This window comes from Mesoplodon densirostris, chromosome 20 (genome assembly GCF_025265405.1).
Source record: "Mesoplodon densirostris isolate mMesDen1 chromosome 20, mMesDen1 primary haplotype, whole genome shotgun sequence".
Lineage (NCBI taxonomy): Eukaryota > Metazoa > Chordata > Mammalia > Artiodactyla > Ziphiidae > Mesoplodon > Mesoplodon densirostris.
This window is the reverse complement of record NC_082680.1, coordinates 11,913,409-11,932,412: the sequence shown is the minus strand read 5'-3', so window position 1 is coordinate 11,932,412 and position 19,004 is coordinate 11,913,409. Positions and strand designations below refer to the sequence as shown.

General features: G+C 42.5%; 1 protein-coding gene across 1 annotated transcript in view; it reads right to left on the bottom strand.

The window, feature by feature from the left end:
* WWC2 (WW and C2 domain containing 2) overlaps positions 1–19,004 on the bottom strand; it is a 147,059-nt gene that overhangs the window by 56,315 nt on the left and 71,740 nt on the right. Inside the window, exons 2-4 of the mRNA XM_060086224.1 lie at positions 7,128–7,237; positions 3,220–3,423; positions 2,401–2,477 (exon numbers count right to left, since the gene is read on the bottom strand). Coding sequence (XP_059942207.1) covers positions 2,401–2,477; positions 3,220–3,423; positions 7,128–7,237 — 391 coding nt within the window. The remainder of the gene's footprint in view (positions 1–2,400; positions 2,478–3,219; positions 3,424–7,127; positions 7,238–19,004) is intronic.

Genomic DNA, 19,004 nt, shown 5'->3' with positions numbered 1-19,004 from the left:
AAAACCAACAACAATGGTACTATCAGGCCCTCTTGGAACAACTGAATTAAAACCATTAGTGTATCTCACGGTCATAAAACAGCTCTCCATGTAAAATCATTGCGGCTGAGATGACATACCCATTTGCTTTCTTTCAAAAACGGTCATTGTCGGGCCTCCCTGGTGGCGCAGTGGTTAAGAGTCCGCCTGCCGATGCAGGGGATACGGGTTCGTGCCCCGGTCTGGGAGGATCCCATATGCCGCGGAGCGGCTGGGCCCGTGAGCCATGGCCGCTGGGCCTGCGCATCCGGAGCCTGTGCTCCGCAACGGGAGAGGCCACAACAGTGAGAGGCCCACATACCGCAAAAAGAAAAAAAAAAAAAAAAAACGGTCATTGTCAATTTAACTTTTGACAATTCAGACTCTTCTCTGCTTAAGTGATGTGAGACTTTATGGTATGTTAGGTGACAATGATAAAGGAGGCTAACACCTGTGTTTTCTTCCACATTATTTACTTCACCTACAGTTGGCTGAAAGGCACTGCTTTTATTTTGGGGAGTCTTCTGAGTGGATTACCTGAATGATTTTCAGCTGCCAAATATCAATGTGCATTTTATTTTGTTAAGGATGAAAAAGTTTGATTCTATTATAATGATAAGTGAAAACAGATACTACTATTTCCAACCCAACATTATTTCTGATTGTTTCTGGTTTTAAGAGTTTGGTCTTAACGGTTCAACACCCTTTCTTCTCAGAGAACCATTTGGCATCGTTAGCTATTGGAGGATCACTGTTTCTACTCTCATTCTCCAACCCACCTTCAGATGTAGGACAAAGAACATGAAAACAAATGTCCTTAGATCCCAGCTAAGGGTTACGCTAATGCTGATTTGCCCGTTTAGCACAGTGTGGACTCTACTTGGAGGCAACAGTGAGAACTAAAATGCCAAGCACTTCAGGTATTCCAGGCACTGTGCTTTCAACCCTCACAACTACTCTAGTAGATGGATACAGTTTTAATTCTTATTTTACAGATGAGGAATCTCAGACCTAAAGAGAAAAGTAAGTAATCTGCTGAAGGTTACCCTGCTACTAAGCAGCAGAGAGTGGTCTAGAACCCAGGAGAATGTTTTAAAACTACACTTATAAAAGTTTTAGTTATTAATGGCATGATAATATATATAAGATCAAAGACAAACTAGAACTGTAGCAAAATGACCTAAATAAAACCTATGGCCCTTATTCTACCTTAGAAACGTCAGTATTCTTTTTTTTTTTTTTGCGGTACACGGGCCTCTCACCGTTGCGGAGCACAGGCTCCGGACGCGCAGGCTCAGCGGCCATGGCTCACGGGCCCAGCCGCTCCGTGGCATGTGGGATCTTCCCGGACCGGGGCATGAACCCGCGTCCCCTGCATCAGCAGGCAGACTCTCAACCACTGCACCACCAGGGAAGCCCTATGCATATTTTTTGACATGGCAATTCCACTCCTAAGGTGCATAACCAACAAAAATGTGTACATCTGTACACCCAAAGACATGTATAGTAGACACGTACACTAAGGCATAATTTTTAATTACCAGCAATTCGAATAAAGTCTAATGTACATCGACAGTAGAAGAAATAAAGAATTCACGGTATCTATACGAAAGTGGACTGCTTTACAGCAATAAAAGCGAATGTAGGTGAATCTCAAAATGTTGAACAAAAGAAACCATCAGTAATCCATGGGGTAGCATTCCAATTTCACAAAGTTCAAAGCAGGCAGAAAATCAACTTAGAGTACTGCCAATAAAGGTCACCTAGTGTCACCTTTAGGGAGAAGGATGATGATGAGGGGATACCATGGGGGCTTCTGGGGTCATGGCAATAATCTCTTTCATGACCTATGTATTGGTTGCATGAGTTTGTTTACTTGGTGAACAGTCTGTAAGACTCCAAAAATCAAGGGTAAACAAGCTGTGACCTTAACAGCAGTGTGGTCAAAAAGATTTAGGGTAAAGATCAGCAAACAACCCATGAGGAAGTGTGAGGCACCAGGAAAATCTGACCTAGAAAAGGAAGTGATGTGGTGATGTGAACCGTGGGCATCTTGAAATATCAGGTTGTCTGATGAAAGAGCAGCTAGGCTCAACTCTGGACGTGTATTTCAGCACAATAAGGAAAAGTAAGTTTTCCAGACTCAAATTTTGATGCAGTTTACTAACTGCAAATAATAAAACTGCCCAGAAAAGGAACACACTCCCTCTCAATAGAAAGAACAATCTCAATCACTCACATGTTCTAACAAAAGCAGAAAGACTACCCATTGAGGAAAACTGAAAGGGTTCCTGCACTGAATGGAGAGGGCGGATGACCACAAAGGCCCCTTCCAGATTCTAGGCATACGTTCCACAAAGAACCACAATAAAAAAGTCTTACCCTTAATCGCGTAGTGGAGATCTCAGCTTTTAAGATATCAGGGTCATATTTAGTACTGGATGACGATCCTGAGAATACTTTCAAAGGGAAAAAAGAAAAAAAAAAAAAGTAACTTGTACAAGTTGCATAACTAGTTGTCAACTTGGAATTTACAAACTCTAAAAACAACAAGATTTACATGCTTCTGTGGATACTTACTTAACTTTATAACTCCTTTACTGTCATTCATCAGACACCTAAATATAAAAAGTCATCTTCAAACCTTTATAATTTTTTTCAAGAAAAAGGAATGTTATAAAGACCCCAGTGCCTCATTTTCCTCTGAATTTTATATCTATGGATAACATCTTAGAGAATCTTATTGCAGACCCAGTTTATCAGAGCTTTGCATTATCCAGAAACTTGTAATTTAAGTAGCACTTCTGGGCCCATCACAGATGCTTCTTTAAACAAGGCCAGCTCAGAGAGAGGTCGGTCAACTCAGGTGTTCAACAGAAACTTCATTCTAGTTAATAGCTCCAGTTTTAGTTTAGTCCCACTGCAAACACTGTACAAGAGTAGCACAAGGGCCAAATTACTTGCCCTGATCTGAAAAGGTAAACATGAATCCCCCAGTGAGGAGACTTTTATCTGGAATGGGGTCGAGGGGTTTTACTGAGAAATCTGATGTGTGCCCTCAGCCTCACGTGGCTCTGAGGGACTCTTCCTGCCCGGGAAGGAACAGGACTCAGAACAAAGTCCCACAGAAACCCAAGTGGCCTTCTATTACCTACTACTTGGTCCCCATTTCTCAGGTCTGAACAGCCACGCTGTACTTACAGCTGGTGCGAGAACTCGACTTTTCCTTGTAGGCATCATTTAACCGGACGTATTCATCCAGGGCCAGGGCCAGCCTTTGCTCTTTCACGTGGTACAGCTCCTTCTGCGTCCTGAGGGCATCCTGAGCCACGGACAGATAGTCCTTGAGCATTTTCTCCTGTTCCCCCCTCCATTGTTTCCTTGGATCTTCGATCTGTGTGGTTTCTGAAAGTATATTAGGTGGGTTATTTTTCAGAATTTAATGATTTTTTTTTTTTTTTTTTTTTTTTTTTTTTGCGGTACGCAGGCCTCTCACTGTTGTGGCCTCTCCCGCTGCGGAGCACAGGCTCCGGACGCGCAGGCTCAGCGGCCATGGCTCACGGGCCCAGCCGCTCCATGGCATGTGGGATCTTCCTGGACCAGGGCACGAACCCGTGTCCCCTGCATCGGCAGGCGGACACTCAACCACTGCGCCACCAGGGAAGCCCTGTTGCCTGTTTTTAAATTGGTTTGTTTGTCCTTTTAATGTTGATTTCCAGGAGTTCTTATACATCCTGTCTATGGATATATAAGATATGTGTACAATGAATATTCATCTGTGATATTGTGTGTATCAGTAGTATATTCTTTAAAAATACCGTGAGTAAAAGATTCCGTTCACAAATTGAACACACACTCCATTTACATGAAATTCTAGAACAGGCAAAGCTAAGGTGTGATGATAGAAATCAAAACAATTTGCAGCAGTGGGGAGGGGGTGACTGGCAAGGGGCAGGAGAGAACTTTCTGGGGGCGGGGTGAGAATATCTTGTATCTTGATTGGCTGGCAACTACAAAGGCATATACATTTGTCAAAATTCATTGAAATACGTACTTAAAATCTGTGCATTTTCTTATATGTAAATAAGACCTTAATTACTAAAAGACAAAAAAGTTAAGGTAAAACTCTGACCCTATCAAAAAGTGATTTGCGGGCTTCCCTGGTGGTGCAGTGGTTGAGAGTCCCCCTGCCAATGCAGGGGACGCGGGTTCGTGCCCCGGTCCGGGAAGATCCCACGTGCCGCGGAGCGGCTGGGCCCGTGAGCCATGGCCGCTGAGCCTGCGCGTCCGGAGCCTGTGCTCCGCAACGGGAGAGGCCACAACAGTGAGAGGCCCGCTTACCGCAAAAAAAAAAAAAAAAAAAGTGATTTGCTTCTGGTTGTAGTGATACTATCAAAACCTTACAAACAGTACTTCATAATTACCTTCTAGTTAGTTACAAACACCCCCATCAATATCTACACCCCGACTCCGCACACACAGCCACTAAAAGGTGAATTCTATCACAAAACACTTAGGGCCTAAAATAACTATCACTGTCAAGGCCAAAACTTTTACTTCTAGATATTTAACAGTGTTACACAGAAATAGTATTAAACAGCCAAGCAGTCTTAATTTCATTTTTTTTATTGAAATAAGGAGAAAATAATGCTGAAACTATACAATGTCAAGACACAACATATGTGTAGACCAGCTGTTAAGAGAAGATAATACAATTTGCTCCCTAACTACTTCATAGGAATGTCTTTAAGATTAATGAGATAACGAACCAGATCCCTTTTAGTGGGAAAACTACTTGCTGTGGGTAGTTGGGGCACTTTAGGGCACAGTAAATCCATCAGGTCACTGGGGTACCATTACTGTACCAGAGCAAAATGAGAGACTTAAATATTTATGTTCTGATAGTCAAGTGTTTTTTGTTTTTTTTGTGTGTTTTTTTTTGCGGTATGTGGGCCTCTCACTGTTGTGGCCTCTCCCGTTGCAGAGCACAGGCTCCGGATGCGCAGGCTCAGTGGCCATGGCTCACGGGCCTAGCCGCTCCGCGGCATGTGCTATCTTTCTGGACCAGGGCACGAACCCGTGTCCCCTGCATCGGCAGGTGGACTCTCAACCACTGCGCCACCAGGGAAGCCCGGGAGAAATTTTTAAAACCAGAAAATAACTGGTCAAGATACTACCTAGGAGAGAAGGATGGGACATAGAAGTTATTAAGCAGGGTCTTGGGGGTTGAGGTGGGTGATTCAGAAGAACACCTCTTCCCCTGAGGAAAAGCAGAGAGCCCTGGAGGTGAGTTTAGAAGCTGAAGAGACCGCCGGCAGTGGGAGGGAAGTTGAGCTAATTCATTTTCCCATTTTGGTGCCAAGAGAACTTATTTCCATTGAATCAGGAGAGGAAGGTTTGTTTCTGGTTCCCTAAATATTATTTAAGGAAAAAAAGCTAAGCTTTTATCCATATAAAATAAGTATAAAAGTGAGATTTAAATAACCATATGTCTGTTTGTTGAAAAACTGACTTAATACCTCCAAGACCTTGCTCCTTTCAAACCCTCTATCTCACCTACCTATAAGAATTAGACAATTTCACAGCCCTTGAACCTATTCCACCACAACTAAGCTACTCACACTGTTACCTGTACGCCCCCCGCCCCAAGGCATAAGCAACACTCAGCACGCCGGGCTTCTCAAGAGTCAGCTTCTCTGGCTCCCTGGCTGCCTCCGGGTGGGGTGAGCCTTTTATTATCCGTGCTTGGTGGTCTTCCAGGCAAAGCACCCCCTTTCAGTGTAAATTACTGGAAGTGAGTCCTTCATCTCAACTCCCTTTCACTGAAGCCTCACACTAGATCACGTGGAGGCACGCATGCAGCCTTCCCACCCAACTGGCCGTCCGCCCCATGGCCTTCGGCCTCTGCAGACTTCAGGGTGGAGCAGCCCAGTCACTTCTGGAAACCCTCCCAGTCATGCTGGGAAAGGAGTATTTGCACAGGTAAAGAAAGATACTGACAGGGAATCTGTGCAAGGATACTTTCACAAATGCGATACGCGACGTGAACCTATTTCACATATTTCACATTCTTAGATTTCTAAGAGATCTCTGCTATAAACATGGGCTTTTTGTGCCTCTCACAATCTTTATCATGTATCTAGACAAGGGCAGCTGCAAGCCATCACTCGTAAATGAACATCAAATAAAACACTTTTCTGTAATGATATTATTCCTGAAGATATTAACGAGTACTTATTAAATAAAATTTTAATGTAACGATAGACCTAAGAATATTAAGATAATGGGGTATAAATTCATTATGCATTCCTAAGAACCTATAAAAATAAAATAATTATTTTTAAGTGAAATAAGCAAAATGAATATCAGTGAGTATTACATTCGACCATCTGAATACATTTTTTATAGGGGTGGCTAGAGAGCTAAACAGAAATATAAACACATACACAATATAAACAAACATACAAAAAAATACTACTTCAAGTACGTGTTTTAAAAAGTGGTTTCCAGCCACAGGGATCCTCTGCCCTAGGCTCACCAGGACAGGGATGTGAAAGCCCTAAGCGCTATTACAGTGAGAGGTGCCCCCCTTCCAACCACAAAGACATCAGGAAACAGAAACGAGGCGAGGTTCTGGTCTTGTCGCCACAGCTACAGCTGTGTCTTCCAGAGTTGCTGGTGAGTGTCAAGCCCTCCCTGGACCCCACCGGAACACACGCAGCTGCGCCATTAGACCAGGCTGCACCCGTGCCCGCCTCTTTCCATGGCAAGGACAAGAAAGGGGGACCCCCACCCTGAAGGCCCAGTGGCCACGGAAAGAAGAGACAGACAGCTCATGGTCTCCCCAGGCCCTAGACGTGCGCTGAAGAAAACTCACGCCCTGACAGGCAGGCAGACAGACAGGCAGACCAGACCCCTTTCTCCCTCTCTGCCCCCACCAGCCTAACTCTACACACGTGCCCCAACTTCCAAAATGGACATTTCAGTTAAATATTAGTCACTAGAAAGCGGGGGTTTTAAATAAAGAAATTCACTTTGTAAAACGTTTACTCTTTTGTAGGACTCTAGATTTTCCGATATGCTTGCTCGTACCAAAGAGGAAAACTTACTGTTTATGTGATCGATGTAGTAGACACCAATCTGAGGGTCAAACCCGGCTTCCCAGCCCCACGGGAGCTCATCACCAACACAGTCAGCGAACGACAAGGGCTTCGTTAGCCTGTAACAAACCAGAATAAAGGTACAGGTGATTCTTTCCGTCCAGCCGCACGTGTTTAAATCCAGCACCCTCCCCACGTGCTAAGTGTCCAGCCTGCGTTTCCTTTTTGTTCTTGATTGTTTCTAGAGTTTGCACTACTGTGTTTGAAATCCTTAAAGAAAAAAACAACAAGGCTGAAATGCAGAGATGAATATCCAAAAAAGTAGCAGCAAGTCATAATACCCTTTGGAAAGTTCACAGCTTAAGATTGGGAGACAAATCTGTACAATAAATAAATAAGGCCATCTTAAATCAGGGAGAATGCCAAGCTGAGGGTCAGGAGGGCTGGGATCTAGCTTGAGCTCGGCAGCTAAATAGCCATCTCAGTGAAAAGAAAAGTTGGTCCCAGGATTCAAGCACCAGCATCATGGGAATCATCGTATCAGAACCTCTAAGACAAGATATGCATCAGGCTACACTAACTTCAGATTTGGACGCTCTTCTATATAGTAAACTCACCTGCAAGGTCCACAGAGAGCTCTCCTTGAGAGGAGAGACAATAGATCTTATTTTTATACTTATATTTTTATACCTGTACTTAACAATCACCTGGAGTCTCTGTGATCCATGCTAGTGAATATCAATGATTTCATAGCGCAACTGAAATACAGGTCATTCCCAGAATCACATCACTCATCAGAATAATGAACTATGTCATGTACCCTTTAGGACGCTGGGAGAAAAACATGAAAAGGAGGGAAACCCTTTCTTCCCAGGTGTGGCCTGCCAACAGCCCTCCTCCAAGGACGTAAACCACCAAGGGATGAAAGAAAGAAGTGTCTCCTTTTCTCTCAACCTTCCCTAAGCATGAAATCAGCTTCTGGAGATGGCTGCAGGGATCCTGGCCTTCACGAGCACCAGCTGACAGTCACCACACTGACTCACTGTGAGACCTCCTGACTGGGCAGCTCTCTCTACCTCAGTTTCCTTCTCTTCATTTAAAGTGGTGATCACACCCCCTATCTTCTCCCTGCAATTTAACTACCTGCTAAGATTAATGGGAGGGTGAAAAGGGGTTAACTCAGAAAAGTGTCTAGGACATGGTTAAGCAGTCAGTAAATGTTAGTGACTATGAATCCAAGCATCACATGTGGATTCTCTCTTTCACTCTCCAGAGGAACCAAGCCTGGGAGCACAACACACAGCAGTGTTTCTCAAAGTCTAGTCCTCACGACCAGCAGCGTCCACATCTGGGAACTGGTTAGAAACAAATCCTTGGGCCCTCTAGTATAGCATATGCCTACAGAATCGGAAACTCTAGGGCCCAGCAATGTATGTTTAATCGAGCTTTCCAGGTAATTCTAGAGAATTTGGCTCAGAAGTTAAGAACTTGAAATCTGAGATCAAAGGGACCTGGATTCAAATGCTTGTTCTGCCATCTTACAACATGGGGCAGGTTATTAACCCTAAAGGCCCCTGTTTTCCAATCTATTATTTTTAAAAAGGTAGGGACTGGGGGAGATCATGAAGCTTAAATGAGAACCAAACGGCGTAATGCCTGATAAGTGGAAGCTTCCACATGCAGTAGGCGAGCGAAATGAATCTCAGACATGTTAAGCAATGCATCCAAATATGGTAATTTGCCATATTCGCTTTGCAAACCTGGAGTCGATTTGAACTTAATCTGAGTCCAAAAACTGGCTCTTAGGATTATGCTCAAATCCCACTTTATATCATAAAAACTGGGCAGGAAAATTGAGTTTTCTTTTGACAAAGGAATTAGATACTATGTACATCAAAACCCCCCTGGGACTTCCCTGGTGGTGCAGTGGTTAAAGAATCCGCCTGCCAATGCAGGGAACATGGGTTCCATCCCTGGTCTGGGAAGATCCCACATGCCGCAACTAAGCCCGTGCGCCACAACTACTGAAGCCCGCGCACCTAGAGCCCGTGCTCTGCAACAAGAGAAGCCACCGCAATGTGAAGCCCGCGCACCGCAACGAAGAGTAGCCCCCGCTCGCCGCAACTAGAGAAAGCCCGCACGCAGCAATGAAGACCCAATGCAGCCAAAAATAAATAAATAAATTTATTTTAAAAAGCCCTCCCCACACCATGGAAAGTGGCCTTGTCTTCATACTCTGTCTGTAAGACTGAGCTTCGACCATCTGATTAGACAAAAGCCCCTTGCGTATCATTCTGCTTGACGATTCTCTTTCCTTAAACTCCTCTATCTCTGCTATCTAAAAGGCACATGAACCCTAAAGAAATAAAGAAGAAGGAGACATGGAAATGGTACGTATAAATGACAAAAGAGAGACATTACACAAGTTTTGTCCTGGCACCAAAGCAACATGTTTAAGCATGAGTATGATATGAATATACATATTACTTTTAGAATTAGAAGTCAAAAAAGTTTCAGAACACGCACTATGATTACAAGTTATGGTAACTGGATTACACTTGGAAATAATCCATCTTTTCCTGTTTATTGTTCAACAGATAATAAGCACTTTATTAACTGTCACTGTTCTAACACTAGAATTACATCTATAAGTGAACTCAGTTTAAAATTCAGGCGTTTCCCGTATGGACACCAAGGTGGGGAGAGTGGTGAGGTGGTGGTGGTGTGAATTAGGAGATTGGGATTGACATATATACACTAATATGTATAAAATAGATAATAAGAACCTGCTGTATAAAACATAAAAAAAAATTCAAAAATTAAAAAAAAATTCAGATGTTTCCATTCCTGGAATTTTAACATAAAAGCTTCCTTGCAGTGTTACTGCAAAAGTCAATATAATACTGTATTTTCTGTATCTGGATAAATACAGATCTTTTCTCCACAGCCTATCAATAAGTAAAACCATTAAATACATATTTATAAATTTCAAATTTTTAATTCTTATCCAAATTATAAAACATAAATAGAATAACATTCTCAGATACCAAACAAAATGAATCACTCAAATATACTGCTATCCTGATAAAGAAAACATATTACTATGATATACTAAGAAGTAACATGAAACAAAAAGAAATAACAGATGTATTCCAAAATTAGAAACAAACATGACTTAGAACAAATACGGTGAGCAGAAATGTTGATTAGCTTCTAAATTCCTTCCTCTTGTTTTGCATAAGGAATCTCTGAAACAGTCAGTCTTCCCTTGATGTTAAGGAAGTAAAAAATGGACGGAGTTTGTTGGTTCCCCACAAAGGAGCAACAGCATGCAGAAAGCCTGAAATTACGGACCGTCTTTATGCGGAATTCCAGAGATTACTCTTTGCTTAAAAAACAGTCTTCCTTTGCACCGTGACTAATGTGAAGAAAATGGCAATTTACTGCAGCGCTTTGCCACAGTTTACATACAAAATGTGAACTTTGCAAGGTATTTCCTCTCCTTATGGGCATTATATCATTCTTTTATACAACCCGTCATTTAGTATTTATTGTCAGGCCACGGATCCCTGTCCTGTGACATGAGATGCCACACACAGATGAATTGACTCTTCCCAATTACACGACGGTGAATACTGCTGTGTGCGCAAGCACACATCCAGAAACGATGACTTTGTGCTAACTGCAACCGAGTTTGTGCTTATTGCACTAAACGAAATGGCACTTGACAGAGAAAACCAGTTTCAGGTTAATAAAACTCTTGCCACGGTTCCAGCCTCCCAAATGTACAGTTTAGCTTGAATGTTAAAGGTCTGAAGAGTTATTTTTCCTTCACAGCATCTGCTGCTGCGTCGTTTCACTGAAACTCAAGGCAGATTTCGCATCGTCGACTAGGTCTCTGATCGCTACAGAATCAGCCCACACAAACCCGCCTGAATTGCTCCAAGAGAACGGGGAAGGAATTCAAGATGAGATTCACAAGTTGAATTTCACAGGGAGGGTAAAATACCAGAAATCTCTCCATAGTTCTGAGAGAATTTTAATTTATAATGTTGCTGATTAGTCCCCTAAAAACAACTTCTTATCTGCTTCCATCACTATTCTAGGCAGGGAAACCGGCAACGCAAAGGAAGAAAATGAGGGGAATGCCAGGGATCAGTGAACAGACGCAGCAGGAAGAAACCGGCTTTTAAGAATACAAACCTCTTCAGAGGAGGGTAACGCAGTTAGTTCTGGGTCTTTGGGGAAATTCGCTTAAGTTCTTCTCAAAGGGTCACACTAGACAGGAGAGAACTGCCAGATAGGCAGGCCTGGACCTGGGGCAATGGGTCAGGCAGGAGACTGCTGCCCTGGGTTTGAACGGCTCATGCAGGGTTACTAGGTGGTAAGTGGCTTCTAACCGGGCTCATTTCTTTAGACTGAGTCCATCATGTCCTCTTGGACCTCCTTGCGCTCAGACAGGTCTCCTCTACGTGGGCTCTAGATCTGGTCTTCCTACAGTTTATACCCACTGGCGCCAACGAGCATCAGTTTAATCCCTCTTCCACGTGATGGGCTTTCAAATATTTAAACACAACCATCGTGTTTCCCAAGTCGGCTGGCTGGGAACCCGGATGCCCCATCCCCTCAACTTTTCTCATCTCTCTCCTCCACTCAAAAGCCTGCCCATCTCCTGCCCTTAATCCCATCCGCTTCTCCCTGCTCTGCAACTTCACTCCACCCGTTATTATCAAGGGTTAATCTCCTCTCACATAGTTAATGCCTTCTCCCTCAGCCTACAGATATACAGGACTCAATCCCCCCTACCCTTCAAAACGCCTCCCCTCCGATCTCCCGGCTCCTCTTCTGACATTTGCTTCCTAACCGTTCACTCTCTCTGACCTAAGGATTTTAGATCTGGAGGACCTAAAATCTCCCTTATGCCACCTAACCTAATTCTCTAATTCCTTCATGAAGAGACTCCTGAAAGGCAACGTTTGTGAGTAATTCACCTTTGAAAGTGCACACGGCTTGTGCTGTTGCTCTGGGGACGCAGACATTACTTGTAAAAATGTCAATAACAATATTCTATGTAAAAAAGGTCAATTTTTACATAATTATCCTAATAATATAAAACATTCACTGAGTGATTCCCATGTACCACACATGCTTTAATGTCTATAAATGTGTGAATTAAATCCCCATAAACCTCCGCAAAGTAGATATAATTATTATTGCCCTTTGAATACCCTGTGCAGGAAAAAAAACAAAACAAAACAACTTACTTGTAATGAAACAAGCCTGTGACTGTACCCCACACACCTCTCTCTCTAGTCAAAGTCTGTGGTTTCCAGCCATGAAGTTTCCATTCCTGTGCAGGATGTGGCCATCACTACTGTCATTCCAGGCACGGATTTAACTATTGATATGTTACTTGGATTAACTAGCCAACAATTTCTGGAAGAAATGGTAAGAAAGGAGTCCCTTTAAAAAGTTCTGGAGGGAGGAGGTGGGAGGGGGCCTGGGCTTTAAGCCAGCCCTGCAGATGAGGGACTGACTGTTACTGCTGCCTGAGCGCGTCCATGGCTGCGCGCACGCCATCGCAGGCCTACGTACCAGAAACCTTCGCAGAAGAGGCTCCAAAGAAGTAAAAAATAAGACCCGATCACAGGAGAGAGGAAAAATACACACCAAGGACACGCAACTCTTAAATTCTTTAGGGATCTGACCAAAGATCAAAAGTAGCTTTTAAAAAATACTCTCTTCACATGATTTGTAGACTGAATAGCAATTTCTAGGTAAAACTATATGATGTATTCATATAGTATGTAATTCTTAAACAGGAGGTTATAATATGATTCAATTTACTTGTTTATATTGTCTGCCTCCTTTAGTTAAAAAGAAAAGGTGGGGGCCTTCCCTGGTGGTCCAGCGGTAAAGAATCTCCTTCCCATGCAAGGGACTCAGGTTCCATGCCTGGTCAGGGAACTAGATCCCACACGCTGCAGGGCAACTAAGCCCGCGTGCCACAGCTATTGAGCTCACGCATCTCAACGAGAGAGCCCCTGTGCCGCAAAACTACAGAGGCCATGCGCCCTGGAGCCTGTGCGCCACAACTAGAAAAGAGAAAACCTGCACACCACAGCTAGAGAGAGGCCCGTGCGCCGCAACCAAGACCCGACACAGCCAAAAAAGAAAGAAAGAAAGAAAGAAAGAAACTAAATTAAAAAAAAAAAAGAAAAGAAAAGTTGGTGCTAACAAGGCCAAAATTGGGGATGCCATCTCCCACAAGGGCTTGATACATACAGCAGTGGTTCTCAGACCTAAGAGCACATCCCACTCATCTGAAAAGCTTATTAAAACAGATTACTGGGCCCACTCCCACAGCTTCTGACTCAGCAGATCAGGGGTGGGGCCTGACCTACTAGGATTTGCATTTCTAACAGCTTCCCCAGTGATGCTCATGCTGTTGGTCCCTGGACCACACTTTGAGAACCACTGGTTAAAGGGCACAAATTACAGCCGAATACACCCAGGTGATGGAGAAAAGGAAAACAAACTGAATTTAAAAAGGAACCTGGGACTTCCCTGGTGGCGCAGTGATTAAGAATCCGCCTGCCAGTGCCGGGGACACGGGTTCGAGCCCTGGTCCGGGAAGATCCCACATGCCGCAGAGCAACTAAGTCCATGCACCACAACGACTGAGCCTGCGCTCTAGAGCCCACGAGCCACAACTACTGAGCCCACGTGCCACAACTACAGAAGCCCACGCACCTAGAGCCCGTGCTCCGCAACGAGAGAAGCCACCGCAATAAGAAGCCTGCGCACCGCTACGAAGAGTAGCCCCCGCTCGCCGCAACTAGAGGAAGGCCTCGTGCATCAGTGAAGACCCAACACAACAAAAAATAAATTTAAAATATTTATTAAAAAAAGGAACCTGGAGGCAAAAGCCTATGCTTCAGAAATATCTCTATTATGAAAACTGTGAAATGTTTAGACAAAATTAATGGCTTAGTAATTCTCAGATTTGGGCCACTTCATTTAATTTTAAGTAAACTTTTTTTTCCCTCAAGGAACATTTAAATAATTTTAAAATAAGTTCTTAAAAAGAAAGGCTTTCTTTTTCTCTCATTTTCTCTCATATATGAAAAACATAGTAACAAGTATTCAACATCATTAGTCATGAGGGAAATGCAAATCAGAACCACAATGAGGTACCCACTAGGGTGGCTATAAGTTAAAAAACAGAAACAGCAAGTGTTGATGAGGATGTGGAGAAATGGGAATGTTGCGCATTGTTGATGGGATGTAAAACGATTCAGCCTCTATAGAAAACAGTTTGGAAGCTCCTCAAAGAGTTAAACACAGAATTACTGCATAACCCCACCATTCCACTCCAAGGCAAGTAACTAAAAGAACTGAAAAAAGGTACCCAAACAATTACACGTATGCACATGTTCATAGCAGCACCATTCACAATAGTCTAAAGGTGGAAAGAACTCAGACTGCCATCAGTGGATGAATGGATAAACGACGTGTGGTATGTTATTATTCAGCCATAAAAAGGAATGAAGTACCTATACATGCTGCAGTGTGGATGAACCTGCAAACATTATATTAGGTGAAAGAAGCCAGAACAAAGGTCACGTATTATAATTCTATGTACATGAAATATCCAGTATAGATAGATAAATCCATGCAGATGGAAAGTAGATCAATGGTTGCCAGGGGCTAGGGAGAGGGGCAAATGGGGAGAAAGTGCTCAACGGGTACTGGAGTGATGGAAATGTTTTGGAACTAGACAGAGGTGGTGGCTGAACACCACTGCGAACGCATATATGCCACCAAATTGTTCACGTTAAAGTGGTTAATGCTGTGTTATGTGAAGTTCACCTCAATAAATTGTTTTAAAAAATTAGTAACAAGTTATAACAATGCCAAGACTCCAAGTGAATATTTGGAGTAAGTAAAATAATAAAAATATGGGAAAATGTTCAACTTCACTAATAATAAAAAGAAATGCCAAATAAAACAATAATGAGGCTTAATTTTAAGTCTATTAGGATATCAAGTTTTTGTTTTGTTTTGCTTTGTCCTAAGGATGAAATTCAGTTCTGGTGAGGATGTGGGAAATCAGTTACTTTCATTTATTGCTGGTGATTCTGTAACTTGATACATCCTTTTAAGAAACAGTTTGGCAGTATTAAAAAACCATTAAAGTCTTGATTCCACGTAACCCAGGAATGCTACTCTTACACAGTGTCCCCTGAATCCTGTCCCACCTGACCACCTCCACAGAGACTCAGGAGTCACCTCAGGCACCTTTACTACACTCTCATTTCTCGACCAGCTTCTCAAAGGCAGGGCCTCTGGACCCGTCTCTGCATCTCTAGCCCAACGCCTTCCTCGTACACAGTTGGCATAGAATCAACGTTGACTGAGTGGGTGCAGGCTAGAAAGGAAGACAGAAATGAAAACAGGGACACCATGGAAGAATTGTCATTTTAAAAAAAATGTTCAATTTACAAAGATGTAATGGTAAATGCATTTACTAAGAGAACAATATGAAGGTTGATATTAAGGTGACAGTTGACAAACATGTTTCCTGACCATGGGACAGGCAGGATACGAGAAAAAAATCGTTCAAAACTGCATTAAAATATCTTGTCCTATAATTTATTTGAGTTTACTATAATTATATTATGTATCATAAATGAATAGCTGAACAGGGAACAGATTCTTAGTTACGAAGAGGTAAAAGAATTTATTTCTGGTGTTTCAATAATTCAGCAAGTTTTTTTTTAAAAAGTATCTTACCCTACAGAAGAAAACAGAGAGGTCAGCAAACACTTTAACCTGAACCTCATTTCTCTCCTAAGTGCCAAGAAATGTTTGCTTGTTGGATTATTCAGTTTTGGAAAATAGTTTGAGAATTTAAGTGGATATGCTGGCAAAGAAGGTAGGAATGTTTGAAAGAGGAAGAGGGCTTAAGAGATTATTGTCCAAACAAACAAACAAAAACCCACCAAGACTGTCTTGTCCTCCTCCCTAGACTTTAAACAACACACAACCATCAAGGATTTCATCACAGATAATAACTGCTCAAGGGCCAGGATGGGACGGGACACTCACGCAAGAGAATGTGCTCCAGTCACAACAACAAAGAACTGACACACGACCCACCCACCCACCCCTCGGGACCTTGTTAGATGCAACCTCTCTCTTAGAGAGGTCAATTAAGTGATTTAAATGAACCAGTATTACTTTTATCAAAACTTAAGGAACTGGGAAGATGTTTTTTAATCCCTATGACCTTATAGGAGAACCCCAGTTAACAATATGTTTCATTCTAGGCTATGTTTTTCTTATATAAATATATACATACGTATACCGATGCACATAAAATATTATGCACATTTTTACAAGATTGGAATTAAACTAAATAAACTATACATATACTATAGTTTTGGGTCCTACCTTAAAAAAACACAAATAATACATTCTCATTATGAAGAATACATAAACTAGGATAAGCTATTATTAAAGTCCCTCCTTCATTTACCTGTAGAATACTACATACTGCAATATTTTAGTATCTTATAGTCCACCTATAAATTCATATACTTTTGCAAAACATGCAAATAGGCTCATACTATGTGCATTTTCTATGACTTTGTTCAGTTTGCAATACAAGTAAGAAATCTTTCAATGAGCATATATATAGGTTTACCTCAATCTTTTACTATCTGAGTGTATTACAGTCCATTATTTAACTATTCATCAATTAATAGACATGAGGTGCAACTTCCTTCAAGAGAAACTAATGCTTCAAAGAACTTGCTTGTAAATGTTTTCAGCTGTGCAATTTTTTAGACTTAAGCCCTTGGAAGAGTCAAAGAATATACACCCTTTTTAAATTTCAAAATCTCAACATGCATTAAAGAGATGTTAAAGACATATTAGCATTTATGTTTTTACACTCTGATAGTCTCCTCCACATGGGCTTTAGCAATTTGCACTCTCATCCACAAGGTAAGCGAGGGCTCATTTACCCACATTCCATCACGTCTCAATATGATCGTTGGAGGGGGTAGCAATCTAGTAATTGCTAGTAAGGCTTGTAACCTTTCTGTACGTTTATTTGCTTCTTTTGTGAATTGTCCTTTTTAAAATTGTGTTGTTTGTCCTTCTTAATGATTTGTAGCAACTTTTAACATATTTTGGTATTAATCCTTTGTCAAGTGGCAAATATTTTTTCCAAGGATATTACTTATCCATAAACTTTGTTTATGATGAATAAAAGATTGATTATTTAAACGTGTTGGGCTAATTGGATAGCCAGTTAGGGAATAAAAGCTAGATCCTACCACTTTGTTACAACAAAATTAATTCCAGATAAATCAAAAGAGCTATACATGATACATGAAACTAACTGAAGTATGAAACCCACTAGAAGAAAAGATATAGAAGAATTCTTTAGGCCTTCTGGATTGCACTCCTTAACCCAGTGTTTCAAATTGTAGTCCCTTAAAACACTTGCCACTGAAAATGAATACAATGACAACAAAATCATACTCTAAAATTTTAGCGAATTGCTGGCAGCGGCTTGGAGCTGATGGCTTGCTCACTTGGCTGAAAAGGCAGTTAAGTGTCAGAAAGGTGCTAAAGACATAGCAGACTTTCTCCTTGATCTAATCAGAAGACTTGAAAAGTAAAATAGACAAAAAAAAAATGACCAGAAGTTACTTAATGGGATGTTCCTGTTCCACTGCACCTACCTTGGGAACCATGGTCCTAGGTCAATGGAAGACACCCAGCAAGGAGCGGCAGACCTGGGACAAATTTTAATTTAGGAAAGTGAACCTGAGAGTGATGCACTGAGCAGGATAAAGCAGCGGTTCTCAAAGTGTGGTCCCTGACCCAGCAGCATCAGTACCGCCTGGTAACTGGGTAGAAAAGCAAATGATCAAGCTCCTCCCCCGAAACTACTAAATTGGAAACTGGGAGGCTATGGCCAAGCTCTCCACGTGATTCTCATGCCTGTGAGAGCTGCTGGGCTGGAGAGGCTGAAACAGACCCCAACCTACCCTTTTACCATCAGAGAATAAGCAACTGCAATGACGAGGAGAAAGGTGCCCGAGGTGGTGGCAGCACGGAGGGCTGCGGCAAAGGAAATGAGCGGATTCGAGGCTGTCGCCGAGGAGAAAAGGCTCCTAGTGACGGCAGGCCTCCAAGTCACCGGATATTTGAAAGCAGAAGCTGGGTAACGAAAAGTTGGGGGCGTTACTGAAACAGGGCACTCACTAAACGTGAAAGCAGAAATGAGAAAGTCTACAACGCTTATGGTTTGGCAGTTTCAAAGGAGAGTAGTGATATCAGCATAGGTAAGCAGAATGAACAGGAACAATTAACTTAAAAATACGTTGTGAGGGCTTCCCCGGTGGCGCAGTGGTTGAGAGTCCGCCTGCCGATGCAGGGGACGCGGGTTCGTGCCCTGGTCCGGGAAGATCCCACATGCTGCGGAGCGGCTGGGCCCGTGAGCCATGGCCGCTGGGCCTGCGTGTCCGGAGCCTGTGCTCCGCAACAGGAGAGGCCACGGCAGTGAGAGGCCCGCGTACCGCAAAAAAAAAAAAACAAATGTTGTGTGTGAGGCGCCAGAGGGACATGCAGGTAAAATGAGGACTAAGATTTCCACGTGGAGATCAGATAATGGATGAGATTAATGAGCCAGGCAAGGCCTTGGGATGTGCCCACATTTAATGGGACAGTAAGGATGCTGAGGAAACTGACTTCAACTGGAAGAGGAAAAAAAAAAAAACAACAACCCACTCCAGCCTCTAATCTTTTCATTCCTGCCAATAGGAAGTAATAATAATAAAACTACCAACAAAGGAACATTTCATTCAT